Source organism: Peromyscus eremicus, chromosome 3 (assembly GCF_949786415.1).
Source record: "Peromyscus eremicus chromosome 3, PerEre_H2_v1, whole genome shotgun sequence".
NCBI classification, from domain to species: domain Eukaryota; kingdom Metazoa; phylum Chordata; class Mammalia; order Rodentia; family Cricetidae; genus Peromyscus; species Peromyscus eremicus.
Genome location: NC_081418.1, coordinates 99,083,875 through 99,100,564, shown reverse-complemented (window position 1 = coordinate 99,100,564; position 16,690 = coordinate 99,083,875). Strand labels below are relative to the sequence as shown.

The following is a 16,690-nucleotide window of genomic DNA, read 5'->3' as shown; positions in this document are numbered from 1 at the left end:
ACCTGGGGAAGACCCATGTTTAGGAGGCTGAAAAGATGAAGGTCAGGTAAAGGAGAGCGCATGTGTCAATCAACCCAGCATCCCCTATCAGAGGCTGGGACCGAGGAAGCCACGCACCGCTGTCAGGGACACCAGTACACGCTGGAACATGAAGGATGTATCTGAGCAGATGTCCTCTTCAAGGCTCCTTCCATAGTCTACCGAGAAATTGAAAATGGGTACATCAGAACAGAGACCTGTCCAGTGCTGTCACCCTCCAGCAAGCTCTGTCCCTCCAAGCCAGCCTGCTCACTGGAGCAGCTCAGAGCAAGGTGCTACCCCATGTGAGGTCTTCAAAATCTGAACTGTGTGTCCCCAGCCCTCCCTGGGGGTCTATAAGCAAGTAATGGTTGCTGGGGAGGTGAGGAGACAATTCCTTTAGTGAAACCATCAGTAACCATGAGTAACTATGAGTAAGGTACCCATGCTCCTGTAGGTAACCCTTCACCCATACTCCTGTAAGCAATTCTAATGAAGCTCATTAACTCATAAAAATGGCAACAACAAACAAACAATAAATATGACCTCGTAAATGGACCCAGAAGGAGCTATGGCTGTCTCTTTAAGATGATGGGGACCAAGAAGGCGGGGCTAGAGTCCTGCTTGGTTTCCTTTTGTCTGAGACTCTGCTCTGTATGTGTCTGAATGGAAGCTTGTTGTGGAATATTACTTTAACTGTGTAAAGGTGTGTTACATTTGTTTCTGCTGCCTTTGTTAAATGATTATTACTTTAACTGTGTAAAGGTGTGTTACATTTGTTTCTGCTGCCTTTGTTAACGATGTAAAGATGTGTTACATTTGGTTACGCTGCATTTGTTTAATTATGTAAAGATGTGTTGCATTTGTTTTACCTTGCCTGCCTAAGGCACCTGATTGGTCTAACAAAAAGCTGACTGGCCAATAGCCAGGCAGTAGAGGGATAGGCAGGGCTGATGGGCAGATAGAATAAATAGGAGGAGAAACCTAGAAAGAGAGAGGAGAGAATGAGGGAGAAAGAGGGAGATGCCCAGAGCCAGCCAGGCAGCGGCCAGTCAGCAGACATAGAGTAGCACATACAGAAAGAAAGGTAAAGCCCTGAGGCAAAACATAGATGAAGAGAAACAAGTTAACTTAAGTTAAAGAAAAAGAGCTAGCCAGAAATGAGCCTAAGCTAAGGCCGAGCATTCATAACTAATATTAAGTCTCTGTATCATGACTTGAGAGCTGGTTGGTGGCCTAAAGAAAAAGCCTGGTACAGAAACTAAGGTTACCAGTGTCACAGGACAGAGGTCCCCAGAGAGGTTCTAACAGATCTCTTTGAAGAATCACACTCTCTACAGCCACCAAAAGCCACTGTGGGGCAGATGCCAGGGATAGGGGCTGACTCCAAACTGTAGGTGGGACTGTGTGGTAGGCATGGAGGTTCTTGTACTCACAGATAACACCAGGGTGAACAAGGTATTAAACACACAGGATTGCTCCTTCCAAGGAAGGGGTGTACAACCTGTTATCCACCCAGAAGGCTGGGAGCAGACGTGGTTAATAGCCTGGTGACCTTTGCACTATCTGTGTGGACAAGACCACACTCAATCCTCCCCCGACCCTTATCAAGAGCCTGTCAATCTATAGAACTTATCTTTATGGGAGGTGTCACATGTAATCAATCTATAGAACACATCTTTATGGAAGATGTCACATGCACATTACAAAGAGTTTCGATGTAGTCATATCTTAAGTTTTATTGTGCACACAGGGTTGGGTTAGTTATCACCAGGAAAATTTTCACCAAATTATGCTGTGCTTAAATATGCCTAAAACAAACTACTCAGGGTCAAAGATTGAACGAACACTGGCTACTTAGTCGTGTTGAACCAAATTGCGTTCTTGCCTCCCCTTACTCTGCTGGCTGTGGTGATCACAGAGACACCCCCTCCCCTCCAGGGCTGAGGTCAGGGTTATGGGGCTAAATCCAAAACCTTCAGAGTTAGAGAGCTAACTCCAAATCCTGGGTAAGGCAGAGGTCAGGGTTGGGGGCTAACTCTAGACTCCTAGGGTTTAGGTTCAGCCTCTGAACCCTGAACGAGAGTCCCTACTACATGACTGTTTTCTCCATAGAAGTGATACAGATTGTATATGAAAACATAGGGAAAGTTAGTGCTGGGGTACAGCTCCGTGCTAGAGCCTAGAGCAATGGCCTAGCTTGTGAGAGACTCCGGGGCTCCATCCCTAGCCCCTGGTGGGTGATACATACGGCAGACACCTAAGGGAAAGTAAGTAAAAATAAAGGGAAGAAAACTCCACTATAATCTAATAGCTGAGAAATTATAGTTACTGGTCTTGTTTTCAAGTCATAGGCAACCTGTGCCAGGGCTTGGAGGATGCTACTTACGCTGCTGGTAGGTCTGGTTGATGCGACGGATCTCCTCGGGGGTACGAGAAGCCAGGATTTCAATCAGACAGCCCTCATCCGTGCCAGCTCCCTAAATGTGAGGCCGGAGGTGAGATGGTATGAACCAGTGGGTCAAGTTAATGTGCAATCGTTATGCACAGTCGAACAAATAAAATGATACAATTAAAATTACAAATTAAAAACTTGAGCCCCACACTCAGAAGGAATGCAGGTATGAAGCTGCAGGGTGTAATGCCAGCCCACTGGGGTCCAGAAGCAGGGCCTGCTAACTTTTACCTGGCCTGCCCAAGCCCAGAGTGTTCACCATAATCATTATTCATAATAACACACACTTGTACAGTGGGTCGCCATCTGTTCCTGGTTGTAGCAGGTTAGGCACAGTTTCTGCCTTCTGTGGTCCGGCTCTTTCCTTGACCTCTGTTCTCTTTCTCTGAAGGTCAGACTTCCTGGCAAAGACTTGATTACCTCCCTGTTTTCCCAGGGCCTAGCCCAGAACCTTCTACAAGGTGTATTTATATTTATTGATAAGAAACTATACAGGCATCTCAGATTCACTTGCTACCAACCAGGTCAGCTATAGGGGATGGATGTGCATGTGCATGCCTGTGGCTGGGTTCTACCAGCGCCACAGACCAGGCCCTCCTCATTCAGCCCCAGGAAGGAACAAACGACTCAGCAAATTTGGGGGAAACAATTTTTTAATTACAACTGCCATGTACACCTCAAGTTGTCAAGAGGGAAAAACCCGTCTCTCATCCTCTATTCTGCCCCCTCTCAGAAGGACTTGCCTATAGTTTTTTTTGTCTCATTGTTTCTAACTTTAAGGTTTGACTTTACGTGCGTGTGGGTCTGTGCCTGTGAGTCCAGTGCCCAAGGGGGCCAGAAGCGGGTGTCAGATCCCTGGAGCTGGCGTTACAGGTGGTTGTGACCTGCCCAACGTGTGTGTTGGGAAGACAACTCCAGTCCTCTGCTAGAGCCAAAGCACTCTTAAGCACATCACCACATGCAGTGAGGACATTAGGGTGCAAAGGGACCACTGACCTTCATAGCCCTCCGCAGCTCCTGCACATCATACAGCACGGTGGGCGTCATCATCCCCACAATCACCTGCTCAAAGTTGCTGCTCAGCTCCGACTTCAAGTCCTCAATCAGGTCCTGAGATGAGAAGGAGTGTCTACTGTTAGCTGCTACTGTCTCTACTCCAGCCACTCTCATCACGGTGCAAGGACGTCTCGGGCACTAAGATGTCTGTGCTCTCGCCCTCCCGGAAGCAGGCAGAGGCGTTTTCCTAGGCCATGGACACATCTGCACAAGTGGAGGTCAGAGCACAGCCTAAGGGAGAAGGTTCTCTCTATCCTGTGGGGTTGAACTCAGCTTGCTCAGCTGGGCAGCAAGCACCTTTACACACTAAGACATTTCACTGGCCCCATAGTTTTGTTTGTTTGTGTCTATGTGTGTGTATACCGACATACTACATATGTGTGTACATGTTTATGTGTCTGTACCTGTGTGTAGGTACATGTACGGGTGTGTACATGCACACATAAGCATGAGTGTGTGTGAAAAGGCCAGTTGTCAATGTCTGGTGTCTTCCTCAACTGCTCTCTACCTTCTTTTTGGGTAGGCTTGGCTGATTGGCCAACAAATCCCCCCTGTCTCCTCCCCATCGCTGGGATGATATTTTATATATATATATATATTTATGTATATATAGTAAAAATTATACTATATATATATATCTTTCTATCATGCATATTTTTATGATAAATTCACAAATGTGGATTGAATGAATGAATGAAGGAATGAATTAGAAGTCAGACAATCCATTGATATTGGTCACCTCAGACTACCACAGGTTAGCTGAGTTCTGAAGTTAACCCCAAGTGTGTATTGCAACACCAGTTAGATGTATAGCTCACACCTCACTTGACTGTCCACGTCTGCCACTAGGCATTCAGTTCCTGGGGGATGCAGAACAGTTATAGTCGGTGACAGTCTGTCCCATTCTGTACAGAAGTGCCCAGGGTTCGCCTCTAGATGCTCTGGAGAGCAGCTAATCAGCTCTGCCCTGCCCGTCCCTCCCCAGCTTGCCCAGCAGTGTGGAGCCATCTGTGAGAAGCAGCCTCAATCTTCCTGCTGTGACATCTCCCAAGACAGATGCTCTGGGCATGAAGTCACTGGGTGCTGATGTACAGAGATGCTCATCGGCTGTTTCCTCAGACTAAGGTTCTCCATAAGCACAAGAGTTGGGGGTGCTTTTCAAGGTGACATGGAAAGACTGGTTGGATAATTCTAGTGAAGGAGTTATTGCGAATGGAGTTGAGCGTCTTCAGTGGTGTGGGAGTCAGACAAAATCTAAAGTGTGCAGAGTAAACAGTGAGTTTATAAGCTGCCATGCATGCACATGCAATTCCACAGAAAGCCCCATTCTGGCATGTGAAGGTCTCTCCATTGAAGTTCATCAAAGGAATGACTATCTAAATGTGTATTTATATATACGAGTCACAGCACTAAATTCCAGGAAATGGTGGTGAAGACAAACTGGACTTCTAAGTATTTTAGTCAGGGGTCTTGAACACTAGGCCCAATGGCTCTGCAGGTGCCCGGTACTCCACAGCACTTCCGATTGAGCACACAACCCACAGTCCTGTGAGGACCTGGGTGGAAACTGACCCTGCCTGGCCTTGTGGCTGTGAGTCAACAGCTCCCTAAAAGTGGAGAAACCTTGTTTTGTTTTGAGTTTTGCAAAAATATCCTTTAAATTTTCTTTTCAGATATTTTTCTTTTTATGTGTGTGTGTGTGTGTGTGTGTGTGTGTGTGTGTGTGTGTGTGAGACCTCACATGTGGAGGTCAGTGGACAGTTCTGTGGAGTTAGTTTTCTCCTACCACCAGGTGGGTCTCAAGCGTTGAAGTCAGGTCATCGAGCTCTGGGGCAAGTGCCCTTACCCACTGAGACACCATTTTCTATCCTTATTTTTCATTGACACACAATTGTACTAATAGGTCTCGGTGTGACATTTCAGTACTTGTACCCGATGTGTGATAATCAAGTAAAGGGACTGGCATATCCGTCATTCAGACGTTTGTCATTTCTTTGCTAGGAACATGGCAAGTCCTCTCTACTCTCTACTCTAAGGTATTTGATTAACTGCCACCCACCCACAGTCACCCCACCATGCTCCAGAGCCTCAGGGGTTAGCCTCTCCTCTAGCTGCTCCCCATACCTGTTACCTCTCTTCTCCCACAGCTTCTTAGACTCTGGTAACCCCCAACTTCACAGATAGTCTCAAGGCACTGGGTCACTTCAGGACTAGGTTGGGGTGGGGGTGAGGGGACGGGGTGAGGGTTAGAGGGTGGAGGGTGGGGGGTGGGAGACTCTGCTTCCACACTGCCTGACAAATCCCTGGTCATCGTCAAGGAGAAAGCGGGCCTACCCTGCCGATGTTGCTCTTGTAGGCACTCCTGATTTCCTGACGCTGGGCAGTGTTGCGGTAGGCCAGGACTCCGATGATGGCATCTTCATCCGTACCTGGGGACGACATGGAGACAGCAAGGAGCCATGATTTGCTGGCATGAGAAAACGGTCTCGCCTGTGGCCACTGGAGCTACCTCAGGAAGACTGAGTGTTTGCTAAGAAAACAGAACCTGGAAGCAAGAATGACGTCAGCCTCTAACCCAGCAGTCGGGAGGGGGTTCGAGGCAGGAGGAGTTCATCTTTCTCACAGCTGGACATTACTGTGTTTGAAGAATTTTCTGTTTATTTGTTGGAAGAAACAGCTGGGGTGGGGTGGGGGATAGAAACTGCTCTACTACAATACCCCAGGAGGAAAGCTTTAAATGGTGAGTTCACGGCAGTCACTCTTCACAAGATTAGACATCCAGGAGGAGAGGCAGAGGGAGAGCTGTGGAACTCTCAAATCCAGCCTTCAGAGCTTTGCACTGGGAGGCGGAGCCCTTCCTGCTTTGAACCCTAAAATTAGCTTTGAGTTTTTTAATGGCCCCCCCCTTCCTCCAGATTCAAATTTCCTTCTAAGCCATGCAAAGTGTGGCCCCACAACCTTCGCTGTACCCACACTCTGCTTTTAACCCATACATTACCACGCGAATTCAAGACTTTTCCGTCGGCCTGTGAAACCTTCTAACTAAATTCTCCGTTTCCAGCTAGGTTCACTTTCCTATAAGAAAAACTCACAGCTCATCCCTCGCCTGCTCCGAAACTGACAATGGCTCCCTGTGGTCAGCTGGGTTCACACAGGGCTGCCTTCTTGGGTGCACTGCCGTCTCCGGTTCTCTGAGCTATATACCCATGGACCAGGAGAGCAGGCAGCCAGATCCATAAGCTTAGCTCTCTTTTGTTTATTTGGGGCTTTCCTGTGTAGCCCAGGCGGATCCTGAACTCTCAATCCTCCTGCCTCTGCCTTCCCAGGGTGGAGATTCCAGGCATGTACCACACCGGCTCAGAAGCTGCTTTTGAATTGCTCTGCTTTTCCCACTTGCACACTGGCCACTCTCTCGAACCCTTCATTACCAGTCTCCGTGAGTCCATATAGCATCCTAATTCTGATACCTGCGGTTTCCTGGCCAGTGCCTCTGGGCCATCCCTCCAGGCCTGTGACTCAATTGGTGGCTTTCTCAGTAGCCCTAGGGCATCCCCCCTTAGGACTTGCTATCTGGGGGTGGGGGGGCCTCCCCCTGGCCTGTTCCTGTTTTGCAACTTTTCATGAATTCCCTGTGACTCCTCTAAGCTCAACTTCCCTTCCAGAAACATATTTTCTCTTCATTATTTATTAAAATTCCACCCACCTCCCAAGGGCATCTCAAATTCCATGCCTCCAAGGTTTGCCTGATGATTCGATGTGAAAGGTGATCTCGACTTTTTTTTTTTTTTTTAAACACAGATTCATGCATCCAAGCCTGTTCAAACTTATTATGGCCTTGAACTCCACCTTTACTGGAGATCAAACCCAGGGCTTTGTGCAGGTTAGGGCACTCTACTGACTGAGCCACAACCCTGGCCCCACAGAGTTCTTGCCCATCCGATGTTTAAATTTTATTTTAAATTGTGTGCATGCGCATGGGCACATTGGAGGTGTGTGCAGATGCCTGCAGAAGCAAGAGTCGCTCCATCCCCTGGAGCTGGAGTTACAGATGTCTGTGAGCTGTCCAATGTAGGTGACGAGAATGGAGCTTGGATACCCTGAAAGAACAGAACATGCTCCTAACTGCCGAGCCAGCTCTTCAGCCCTGCTGTATACTCTTAGCTGTGCTGACAGGCACCCATGGATTCCTGACCACCAGGAATAGGTTTTATGGTCCTTGTCTCCTCCGATCGCTCACCTCATCAGTCCACATCAGCAGGCCCTGAAAAAGGCCTGGTTGTGCCAAATGTCTCCTGATTCTTGCCTGGGAATTCTGAACACTTTGCTACACACTCTGGACTATACTGCTCTTGCAATATACAGAATTAAAACCAGAATGAAAGATGACAGTGGGGCCTACATATTTTCTACTTTATTTACAACCAGAGGAAAAGGAGGAGGGTGTCTAAGTTCAGGAGGACATTCTTTCAGAGATAGGTGGCAGGGTCACAGTGCTTAGGCCTGGCCTGGGGTGAAGTCTGATTGCCAGAGGCTGCCTACTTGCCATTTCCCAGCATCCTCACTGGTTCCAACAGCCTGGGGAAGTCAGCTCAGCTCCCTGTATCCCTTCACCTCCCCACACCCGCTTTTTAGGCTAACAAGGTGGAGACTGACAAACCCTGCCACTCTGGCCGCTGTTGTTAGACAATCTAAGGAAAATGAATCTGAGATGGAAAGACTGAGAAACAAGGTCTCATTGCCAGGGGTCACTACCCAAATCTCAGAGATTCTCAGTGATAGCTAGGAACTGGGGACATTTCTCCTTCCCCATGTCCAACAGGCAAAGCCTTGAGGCAGAAATGTGTCCAGGGTAGCTGGCAGCGCATCCTGTACAGCCGCATCTGCCCTTAGGAAGACAAGTGCAGGGCCAGGCCCTGGGAGACATCCTCTGCCTGCTCACGTATGACCGCCTTCCGCATGTCAGTACTGACTCAGCTGCACAGTTATGTAGCAGCCCCAGGCAGTAATGGGAGGTGATGGAACGTTTAAAAAGGTGGAACTTGGGCAGTGGTGGCGCACGCCTTTAATCCCAGCACTTGGGAGGCAGAAGCAGGCAGATTTTTATGAGTTCGAGGCCAGCCTGGTCTACAGGTCTACAGAGCGAGACCCAGGAAAGGCACAAAAAGCTACACAGAGAAACCCTGTCTCGAAAAAACTTAAAAAAAAAAAGAAAAAAAGAAAAAGGTGGAACTTAATGGGAAGAAGTTAGGTCTTTGGGAGGTGTGTTCATAAATCATTTACTCCTGGCCCCTCTTCTCTCTCTCTCTCTCTCTCTCTCTCTCTCTCTCTCTCTCTCTCTCTCTCTCTCTCTCTCTCTCTCCTCTCTAGCTGTAATATGAATTAACTTTCTTGTTGATGTGCTATCTAATCACAGGAACCAAAGGAATGAGCCAGTCAGCCATGGACTTGATATCTCTAAAGCTGTGATCCAAAACAAACTTTTCCCTTTTTTAAGATGATTGTCTTGGGTATTCTGTTATAGTAACAGAAAATTCACTACTAACCCACTGTCCCATCTAAACTGTAGACAATCCCTTACCATCGTTTTGTTTGTTTGCTGTTGTTTTGAAGTACAGGTGAGTGAACCCAAGGGCCCTGTGCCTGCGAGGCCAGTACTCTACCAACTGAGCCACCTCAGCTCTGTCCCCAATACATTTTCCTAAAGGTGACCTAGTCATGAATATCAGTGCCCACGGCGCCCTCCCCACGACTGTGACATACCACACTCAGGACAGTTCACACTCAGAAAGATACTTACCAAGTCCTTTCATGGCCTTCCTCAGGGCCTGGGCGTCTTCAACTGCATTGAATCCCGAAGCAGCTTTCACGGTTCCTCCTTTGGTTGCCTGAAAACACAGACAATGGCATGTCAGTGACCTCCCCTTCAGAATCCCAGGCTCCGCTCCGGGGGCCAGGGCGACAGCAGCAACCGCGAAGGGTAAGGCTCTCACCCTGGCCGAGCTGCCGCCCTCTCTAAGGAAGGCAGACAGTGGGCACCCCTCAAATACACACCCCATAGACAGCACGTTAGACACAGAGGTGCCGCAGAGGAAGGAGAGTCCTGGTGGGCTGCAGGAATGGCTGACATTTAGGCCAGAGATGGTTCATGTGAGGCCTTTGGCCACACAACAATGAAGACAGAGTAAATGCTAGCCCAAAGGCCCTGGGGCTGTCACCAGCTTTGAAGGTGCCAGAGCTGGTGGGAGAAATCACACCACCTCGGGTGATGCAATCTCCCAAAAAGGAAAAAAGAAAAAAAAAAGTATGAATTCAATCAAGTTCAAGTCTGCAGAGCCAAAAACATTAGCTGTAAATATAACTCACAAGGAACTGCCAAACCAATAGCATAGCTTCTTCAGTCTGAGAGACTGCAAGGGAGACTGGGAGAGAGAGGTGGAGGGAGTGCCAGCTCAAGAGCTTAAAAAGACACACCAGCCAACAGTAGCTGCATGCCCGTCATCCCAGCACTTGGGAGATGGAAGTAGGAGACCAAGAGTTCATAGATAGCCTCAGCCACATACCTGGTTCAAGGCTAGCCTAGGCTAAAGAGGCCTTATCTCAAAAACCCAAACCCTAAACCCCAAACCAACCAAACAACCAACCAAACAAAAAAATCAGCCCTCGAGTCGAGCCTCATTTGGATGGAGGATCTGAGTAAGGGAACAGGACAGCTATAAGACAGCTGGACATTCGATATTTTATGACCCAGGGAGTCAGTCCTAAGGTTCTCTGGTCTGGTAATGGTGCTGTGGCTGCTGCTTATGTTTTAGGAGGTTTACCTTTATGCCGCTGACTCATAGGTGGAAGATAGGCTATCTGGAATCGGCCTCAGAACAACGCAGGTGGGAGAAGTAGAGATAAACAGGACACAAAATTGAGTGCGAGTTAGTAATTAACCAGAAGGATGGGAAGGAAGTTAGGCACCCGCAGGCTTGGAGGTCACTGAAGAGAGAGATTCCTCTCCTGTCAGCTCTGGCCCCACCGCTGGGGTCTCTGTTAACGCACTGATTTTAAGGGAGGGGGAATGTCAAAGGGCTCATCTTTAAGATTTAAAACATCAAATGAAGGGACAGTTACAGATGAACGAACCAGGGAGGGAGGAGGCAGCAGGGCAAACAACTGTTATTTCCTCCCGGTAAAGACAGCTATTTTTGAATGTACCTGTGTATGTGTGCGTGCATGGAGAGGCCAGACGGTGACGTCAGGTGTTTCTGCAGCTACTCCATCTTGTTTTTTAATTTAACATTTTATTTATGTGTATTGTACATGCGTGCCTGTGAAGTCCCAAAGATGGCATCAGGTCCTCTGGAGCTGGAGGTAGAAGTGGCTGTGAGCCACCAGATGTGGGTGTTAGGAACTGAACTCGGGACCCTTCAAGAGTGACAAGAGGTCTTAACTGCTGAGCCATCTATCCAGTACCATTTTTTTTTTTTTTGAGATAGGGCAGGGTCTCTCAGTGAGCTCACTGATTGGCTGGACTGTCTGGCCAGCTAGCCCCAGGGATCTGCCTGTGTCTGCCTCTACTCGGGTTGCTGACCTGCTTCTTACATGGGTTCTGGGGATTGAACTCAGGTCCTCAAGCTTGTGTGGCAAGCACGTTACCAACTGAGCCATCTCCCCACCCTAAGATGGGTATATATACATACATACATACATACATACATACATACATACATATAATATATATAATGTAATTACACACACACACACATCTTCCTTCCTTCCTTTTTTTTCTTTTTATTTTCTTTTTCTTTTTTGAGACAGTCTCTAGTTCAGGCTGCCTGGCCTTGAAATGAGGATGACCTTGAACTTCCAACCTTCCTGCCTCTAGTTCCTGTGTGCTGGGATACCAGGGTGAGACAACATGCCTGGTTTATGTGGTTCTAGGGATCAGGAAAACTAGGAGTTCAAGGTCATCCTTGATGACACCGAGAGTTTGAGGCTAGCCCAGAATATGCTCAGGCTGCTGTGGAGCTGGAGACCAGCTGACAGAAAGGACTGAGGCTGCGGGTGGGACACGGTGCTGGACAGGGTGAGATCCAGAGTATGGGAGCACAGTCAGACTTCACACATGATTTCAAGCAAAGACACAGAACTTGCTGATGGATTAACATGGAGGTGAAGACAGAAAAAAATAATCAAGGATGGCTTCAAATTTCGGAGCAGTACCGTGAGAGTGGTGTCATTTATCCAGAGGGGACACTGAGAGAGGATGGTCACATCTGACCTGATGGGTGTGGAGTTTAGGAGTTCTATTCTCAAAATGTTTTCTATTAGGCATCCATGCTAAGCACCCATGAGCAGTGGTCCAGGACAAGTCTAGAGGTTAGCCTAAAATACACATTAGGGCACACCAGCACTGGATGGGGGTTTGTTGAGACACCCTAAGGAGAAGTGAAGCGTGAGGGCAGAAGCACTGGGACCAGCCTGGGTCTCTCCCACTGGATACGTCCAGCCCAGCAGAGCCTGACAGGCCATCAAGCATGTCGATGAGAGTGGTCACCTGGAGATGTAGGAAACCCCCCAATGGGGGACGGAGGAAGTGGCCGGTAGCTGTTACAGCAGACTATAATAGTTAATAGTCAACCTGAATCATGTCAGAGAGAAAACTCTAGCTATGCCTATGAGGAAGACCCACCCCAGGCGTGGGTGGCACCATTCCATGGCTGCCCGGACTGTATAATACTAAGAAGAAAGCTGAGCACGTGCGCCTGGCCCTCTCCTCTCTGTCTCCTGACTGCAGATGCAGTCTGAGCTCCCACCACCGTCTCTCCACCATGACAGACTGTATCCTCAGACTCTGAGCTAAATAAACCTTCCTCCGTGGCATTGCCTTTGTTGGGCATCTCGTCATTTAATAGGTCATTTGTAAACAGCAGAAGCACAGGCACAGGAGCCTGATAGGCCTGGCCAGGGGCTTGTCTCCAACCCTCGGCAGCTGTGTGCCCTAGAGAGGTTTCGTGTTTCTCATGTATATATTGAAAAGAATTAAATCAACTCATGGTGTTGCTGGAATAAGGAAACAGGATGAAAATGGGAAAGTACTCAGCATGGAATTGGGAAAAAGTTAAAATAAAAACTTAGACTAGATGGCCACCACTATCACCACCACCACCATCATCATCACTATGATTGCCATCACCATCACCACCATCATCATCACTATGATTGCCATCATCACCATCATCATCATCATAGAAACACAAATCAGGCACATTGCCAAATTAAATATTATAGTGAGAGTCTTTGTTCTCTCTCTTATACTATTTATTGATACAAGCCAATGAGATGATGACCAAGATCCCACAAAAGTCCTCCACTGCCACAAGGCATAGACCTCCTCTGCTCAGGTGTCAGTCAATGTGAGCCTTAGTCATTGACTGTTGCCTACTCAACAGAGGACAGCAGAGAGCCAGGACATCAGCTTCTGGCATTGTTACCCTCAGGACCTCAGAACATGACCTTAGCTGGAAGAGGGCCACTGCAAACGTGGGATGTTAGGAAGAGGGGACAGTGCAGGGTGGGCCCCAGACCGGACGGGGCTGGTGTCCTCACAGGAAGACAGACCACAGGGCAAGTGGCAGTGAAGGCAGAACTGGAGCACGTCAGGAACTCTAAGACTGCCCTTGGCCATGCTAAATTGGGAGGGACAAAAGGAGTCTTCACACTCTCAGATTCAGAGATGATGGGCCAGGTTGATACCTGGGGTTTAGAATTGGAGCCTCCAGACCTAGGAAGCAAAACACTTCTGCTATCTTTTCTTTTCTTTTTTTTTTTGGTTTTTCGAGACAGTGTTTCTCTGTGTAGCTTTGCGCCTTTCCTGGAACTCACTTTGGAGACCAGGCTGGCCTCGAACTCACAGAGATCCGCCTGGCTCTGCCTCCCGAGTGCTGGGATTAAAGGTGTGCACCACCACCGCCCGGCTATCTTTTCTTTTTTAAGTCACTAGGGTTGTGGCACTTGCTACAGCAGCCATGGAAACATGATACATGCACCCAACTTCTTTTATTTTACCTTTTATTAGTACTTTGCTGTGAAAATTCTAGGTTGGTCTAGCTGATCACAAGACTGTGTGTGAGAGTGTGTGTGTGTGTGTGTGTACATGTGTGTGTACATGTGTGTGCACCTCTGTACTGGTGCTGGAAATGCAACCCAGGGCCTCACATATGTCAACTCATACCCTCAACTTCCTGAGTTAATGTTTCCTGAGGTTCTTTGGAATTCTAGTATTGAAATTTTTTGGATGGTTCTCAAACACCAAGTTCAAGTTTAAACTGCATTGCTGACGACATTGTTATAAATGAAACTTAAGGTCTAACAAGAGAAATCGATAGAGAGGTTTGCAAGGGTGATTCCATTTACCTACTAACATCATGAGCAACTCTTTCTTATTCTACGGGAAAGATCAAGAGCTTTTTTTTCCCTTGTCAGTCTTATGAGTGCCTGTATTGATTAAATTCCAGGTCACAATGCACAATTATCTTTTCAAGGAAGATGGGGAGGGGAGATGTCCATCCATGCCGGGAAAGCTTGTTGTAGTAGCAAAGGAAGCATCACTGTCCTGGCTAGTTTTAGTCAAGTTGACACAAGCTAGAGTCATCAGAAAGGAGGGAACCTCAATTGAGAAAATGCCTCCGTAAGATCTGGCCTTAGGCATTTTCTTAATTAGTGATTGATGGGATAGTGCCAACCCTGGGCTGGTGGTTCTGGGTTCTATAAGAAAACATGAGGAGCCATGAGGAGTAAGCCAGTAAGCAGCATCCCTCCGTGACCTCTGCATCAGCTCCTGCCTTCAGGAAGAAATCTCTCTGAGTGGGGAGAGCAGATGGGCCAGCCTGAGGTAGCCCAGAGGCTCAACTTCTACCTCCATGCTGAACTTCATAGAACTCCCAAAGGGACCCAAGCCCAGGCCTGTGCCAAAGACCAGATTACTATGTCCCAAGAAATCCGATCACAGCTGTAAGCAGGGGGCAGGTGGCAATCGGGAACTACTAAGAAGTATCCCTCTAGGGCTGACTCAAGATGCTCAGCAAGCATGGGGCTCTTGATATCTACCCATGTTGACCAGAGTTCGATTCCTGAGACCCATGTAAAGACAAGAGAGAACTAACTCCACAAAAATTGTCTTCTAACCTCCACACAAATGGCATGTGCTCCCTGCCCCCAATACAAAGAAAACATCCCTCTCGGTGAGGCTAAAATGATGGAGCTGTTCCAAGTGATCCCCTGCTGGGGGTAAAAATGGCTTTCCTCTGAGTTGGCCTAGTTGTTCTAAAATGGACAGTTCTGGTTTGCAGAGAGAAAAACATCACTTGTTTCTATATTCTCAGGCTGTTAAACATGTGAGGGTGTCTGCGAATTGATTTTCAGGGTCAAGTTATCACTTCGAAATAAATTTAAATGATGTGAAAGAAAGAAAGAAAGAAAGAAAGAAAGAAAGGAAGGAAGGAAGGAAGGAAGGAAGGAAGGAAGGAAGAAAGAAAGAGCCAGCCAGGCTAGGCAGTGCAAGTCTTTAATCCCAGTACCGGGGAGGCAGAGGACTCTGAGTTCGAGGTCAGCCTAGTCTACATAGTGAGTTCTAGGACAGCCAGGGCTATGTAGAGAGACCCTGTCAGAGAGAAAGCCAGAGAGACAGACAGACACACACACAGAGAGATAGAGAGACACAGAGAGAGAGAGACTGCCTGCCTCATATCTTCCCTGTCCTCTGCTGAACAAACAGAGCTTTGTTTAAGCCATGAGTCCCTAAGTACACATCCTGTGCCTGCCTGTGGCTGGCACCAGGTGGGGCGAGGCACTTACCATGGCTGTAGGTCACACTGAGAGTTCAGTCACCCCAGCAGAAGCTCCTGTGAAAAAAGCAGAAGAGAAATTACTGCGACCAGGGATGTGGCATTAATCGTTAGGGTACCATGTTTGCATGAAGTTGAGCCAAGAGGAAATGACACATGAATTCATCAAAAGGTCACCTGTGGTGGAGCCAGAGCTCCTGGACCAGGCTAATCATTAAAGAGAAGATTTGAGCTGTTGAGTTTATTATGCCAACAGCAGCTTCCTAACTGCTCTTCGGTTTGGAGGTGCACACTACACCTGTGCTCCTGTTTTTTTGGGGGGAAATGCTGTAACTGATCCTCAGGACAGAGATTCTGACTTGTACACTACTGCAGGTCAGCACTGGGGCGAGAAGGGACAAGCCATCTGAACCGGGAAACTACAGGACTCAAGACTGCCCAGTGTGTGTGCACATGTGCCTGCATGTGTATGAATGGGTGTGCGTGTGTGTGTATGTGTGTGTGTGTACCCCATCCTGTGTGTGTGTGCTCATGCATGTGTGTACCTGCATCTGTGTGCATGCATGTGTCTGCATACATATGTGTAAATGTCTGTGTGTGTCTTGACCACGCTCCCAGCATCGGACTCTGTTCCCTTCCCAGATGCTATTTCTACTGCACCATCTCAGGATCAGAAGGACTTTCCCTCATTGATACCTCACATATCCACAATTGTTCTCAGTTTCCAGTGTCCCTTCCTTCATCAGGAAAGCTTGTGTGCAAAAATTTCCCTGTGTGCTCCCACTCTTTTGGGGGTTCCCTTGTGAGGAGCAGGCCTACTGACTCCAGTTCCCACCTCTAAGTCATGTGGACCTGGCACCTCAACACTCAAATGGTCATCCTGGAACCAACAATTAGGACATCTGAGAGCTTGTGAAAAACGCAAAATCAGCTGGGTGGAACATGCTTGTAATCACAGAACTCGGGAGGCTGAGGCAGGAGAATTGTGAGCTGAAGGCCAGCCTGGTCTATACATACAGTAAGGCTCTGTCTCAAAAACCGCACAGCATGTCTGGACATGTAGCTCAGTTGGTAGAGTGCTCCTCTAGCACGCAGGAACCTCTGGGCCAGAGCCCCAGCAGGGAACCTGCTCTTGTGAAGCAGCTGAGTCTCAGCCAATCACAAGCCAATCTACCTGCCTTCTGAAAAGACAGATGAGAACTGTAACCAATCAGGTTGTCCCTTACACCTCACTTCCCTTTTCTGTACATCACTTTCTTTCTTTTCTTCTGGTTTTAATTAAAACCTGGTGCTGCAGAATGGGCATTCTGGCCATCTTTGATCTGGGCTC

General features: G+C 47.9%; 1 protein-coding gene across 2 annotated transcripts in view; it reads right to left on the bottom strand.

Annotated features, from left to right (window-relative positions):
- Positions 1–16,690, bottom strand: part of Anxa4 (annexin A4) — a 57,701-nt gene that overhangs the window by 16,014 nt on the left and 24,997 nt on the right. Inside the window, exons 2-7 of one of the 2 annotated variants that reach the window (XM_059258129.1) lie at positions 15,371–15,417; positions 9,327–9,414; positions 5,864–5,958; positions 3,470–3,583; positions 2,408–2,498; positions 118–197 (exon numbers count right to left, since the gene is read on the bottom strand). In XM_059258129.1, coding sequence (XP_059114112.1) covers positions 118–197; positions 2,408–2,498; positions 3,470–3,583; positions 5,864–5,958; positions 9,327–9,414; positions 15,371–15,373 — 471 coding nt within the window. In that variant the 5' untranslated portion in view covers positions 15,374–15,417. Of the gene's footprint in view, positions 1–117; positions 198–2,407; positions 2,499–3,469; positions 3,584–5,863; positions 5,997–9,326; positions 9,415–15,370; positions 15,418–16,690 lie in introns of those variants that run through there. The other variant, XM_059258128.1, reaches the window with a different exon arrangement.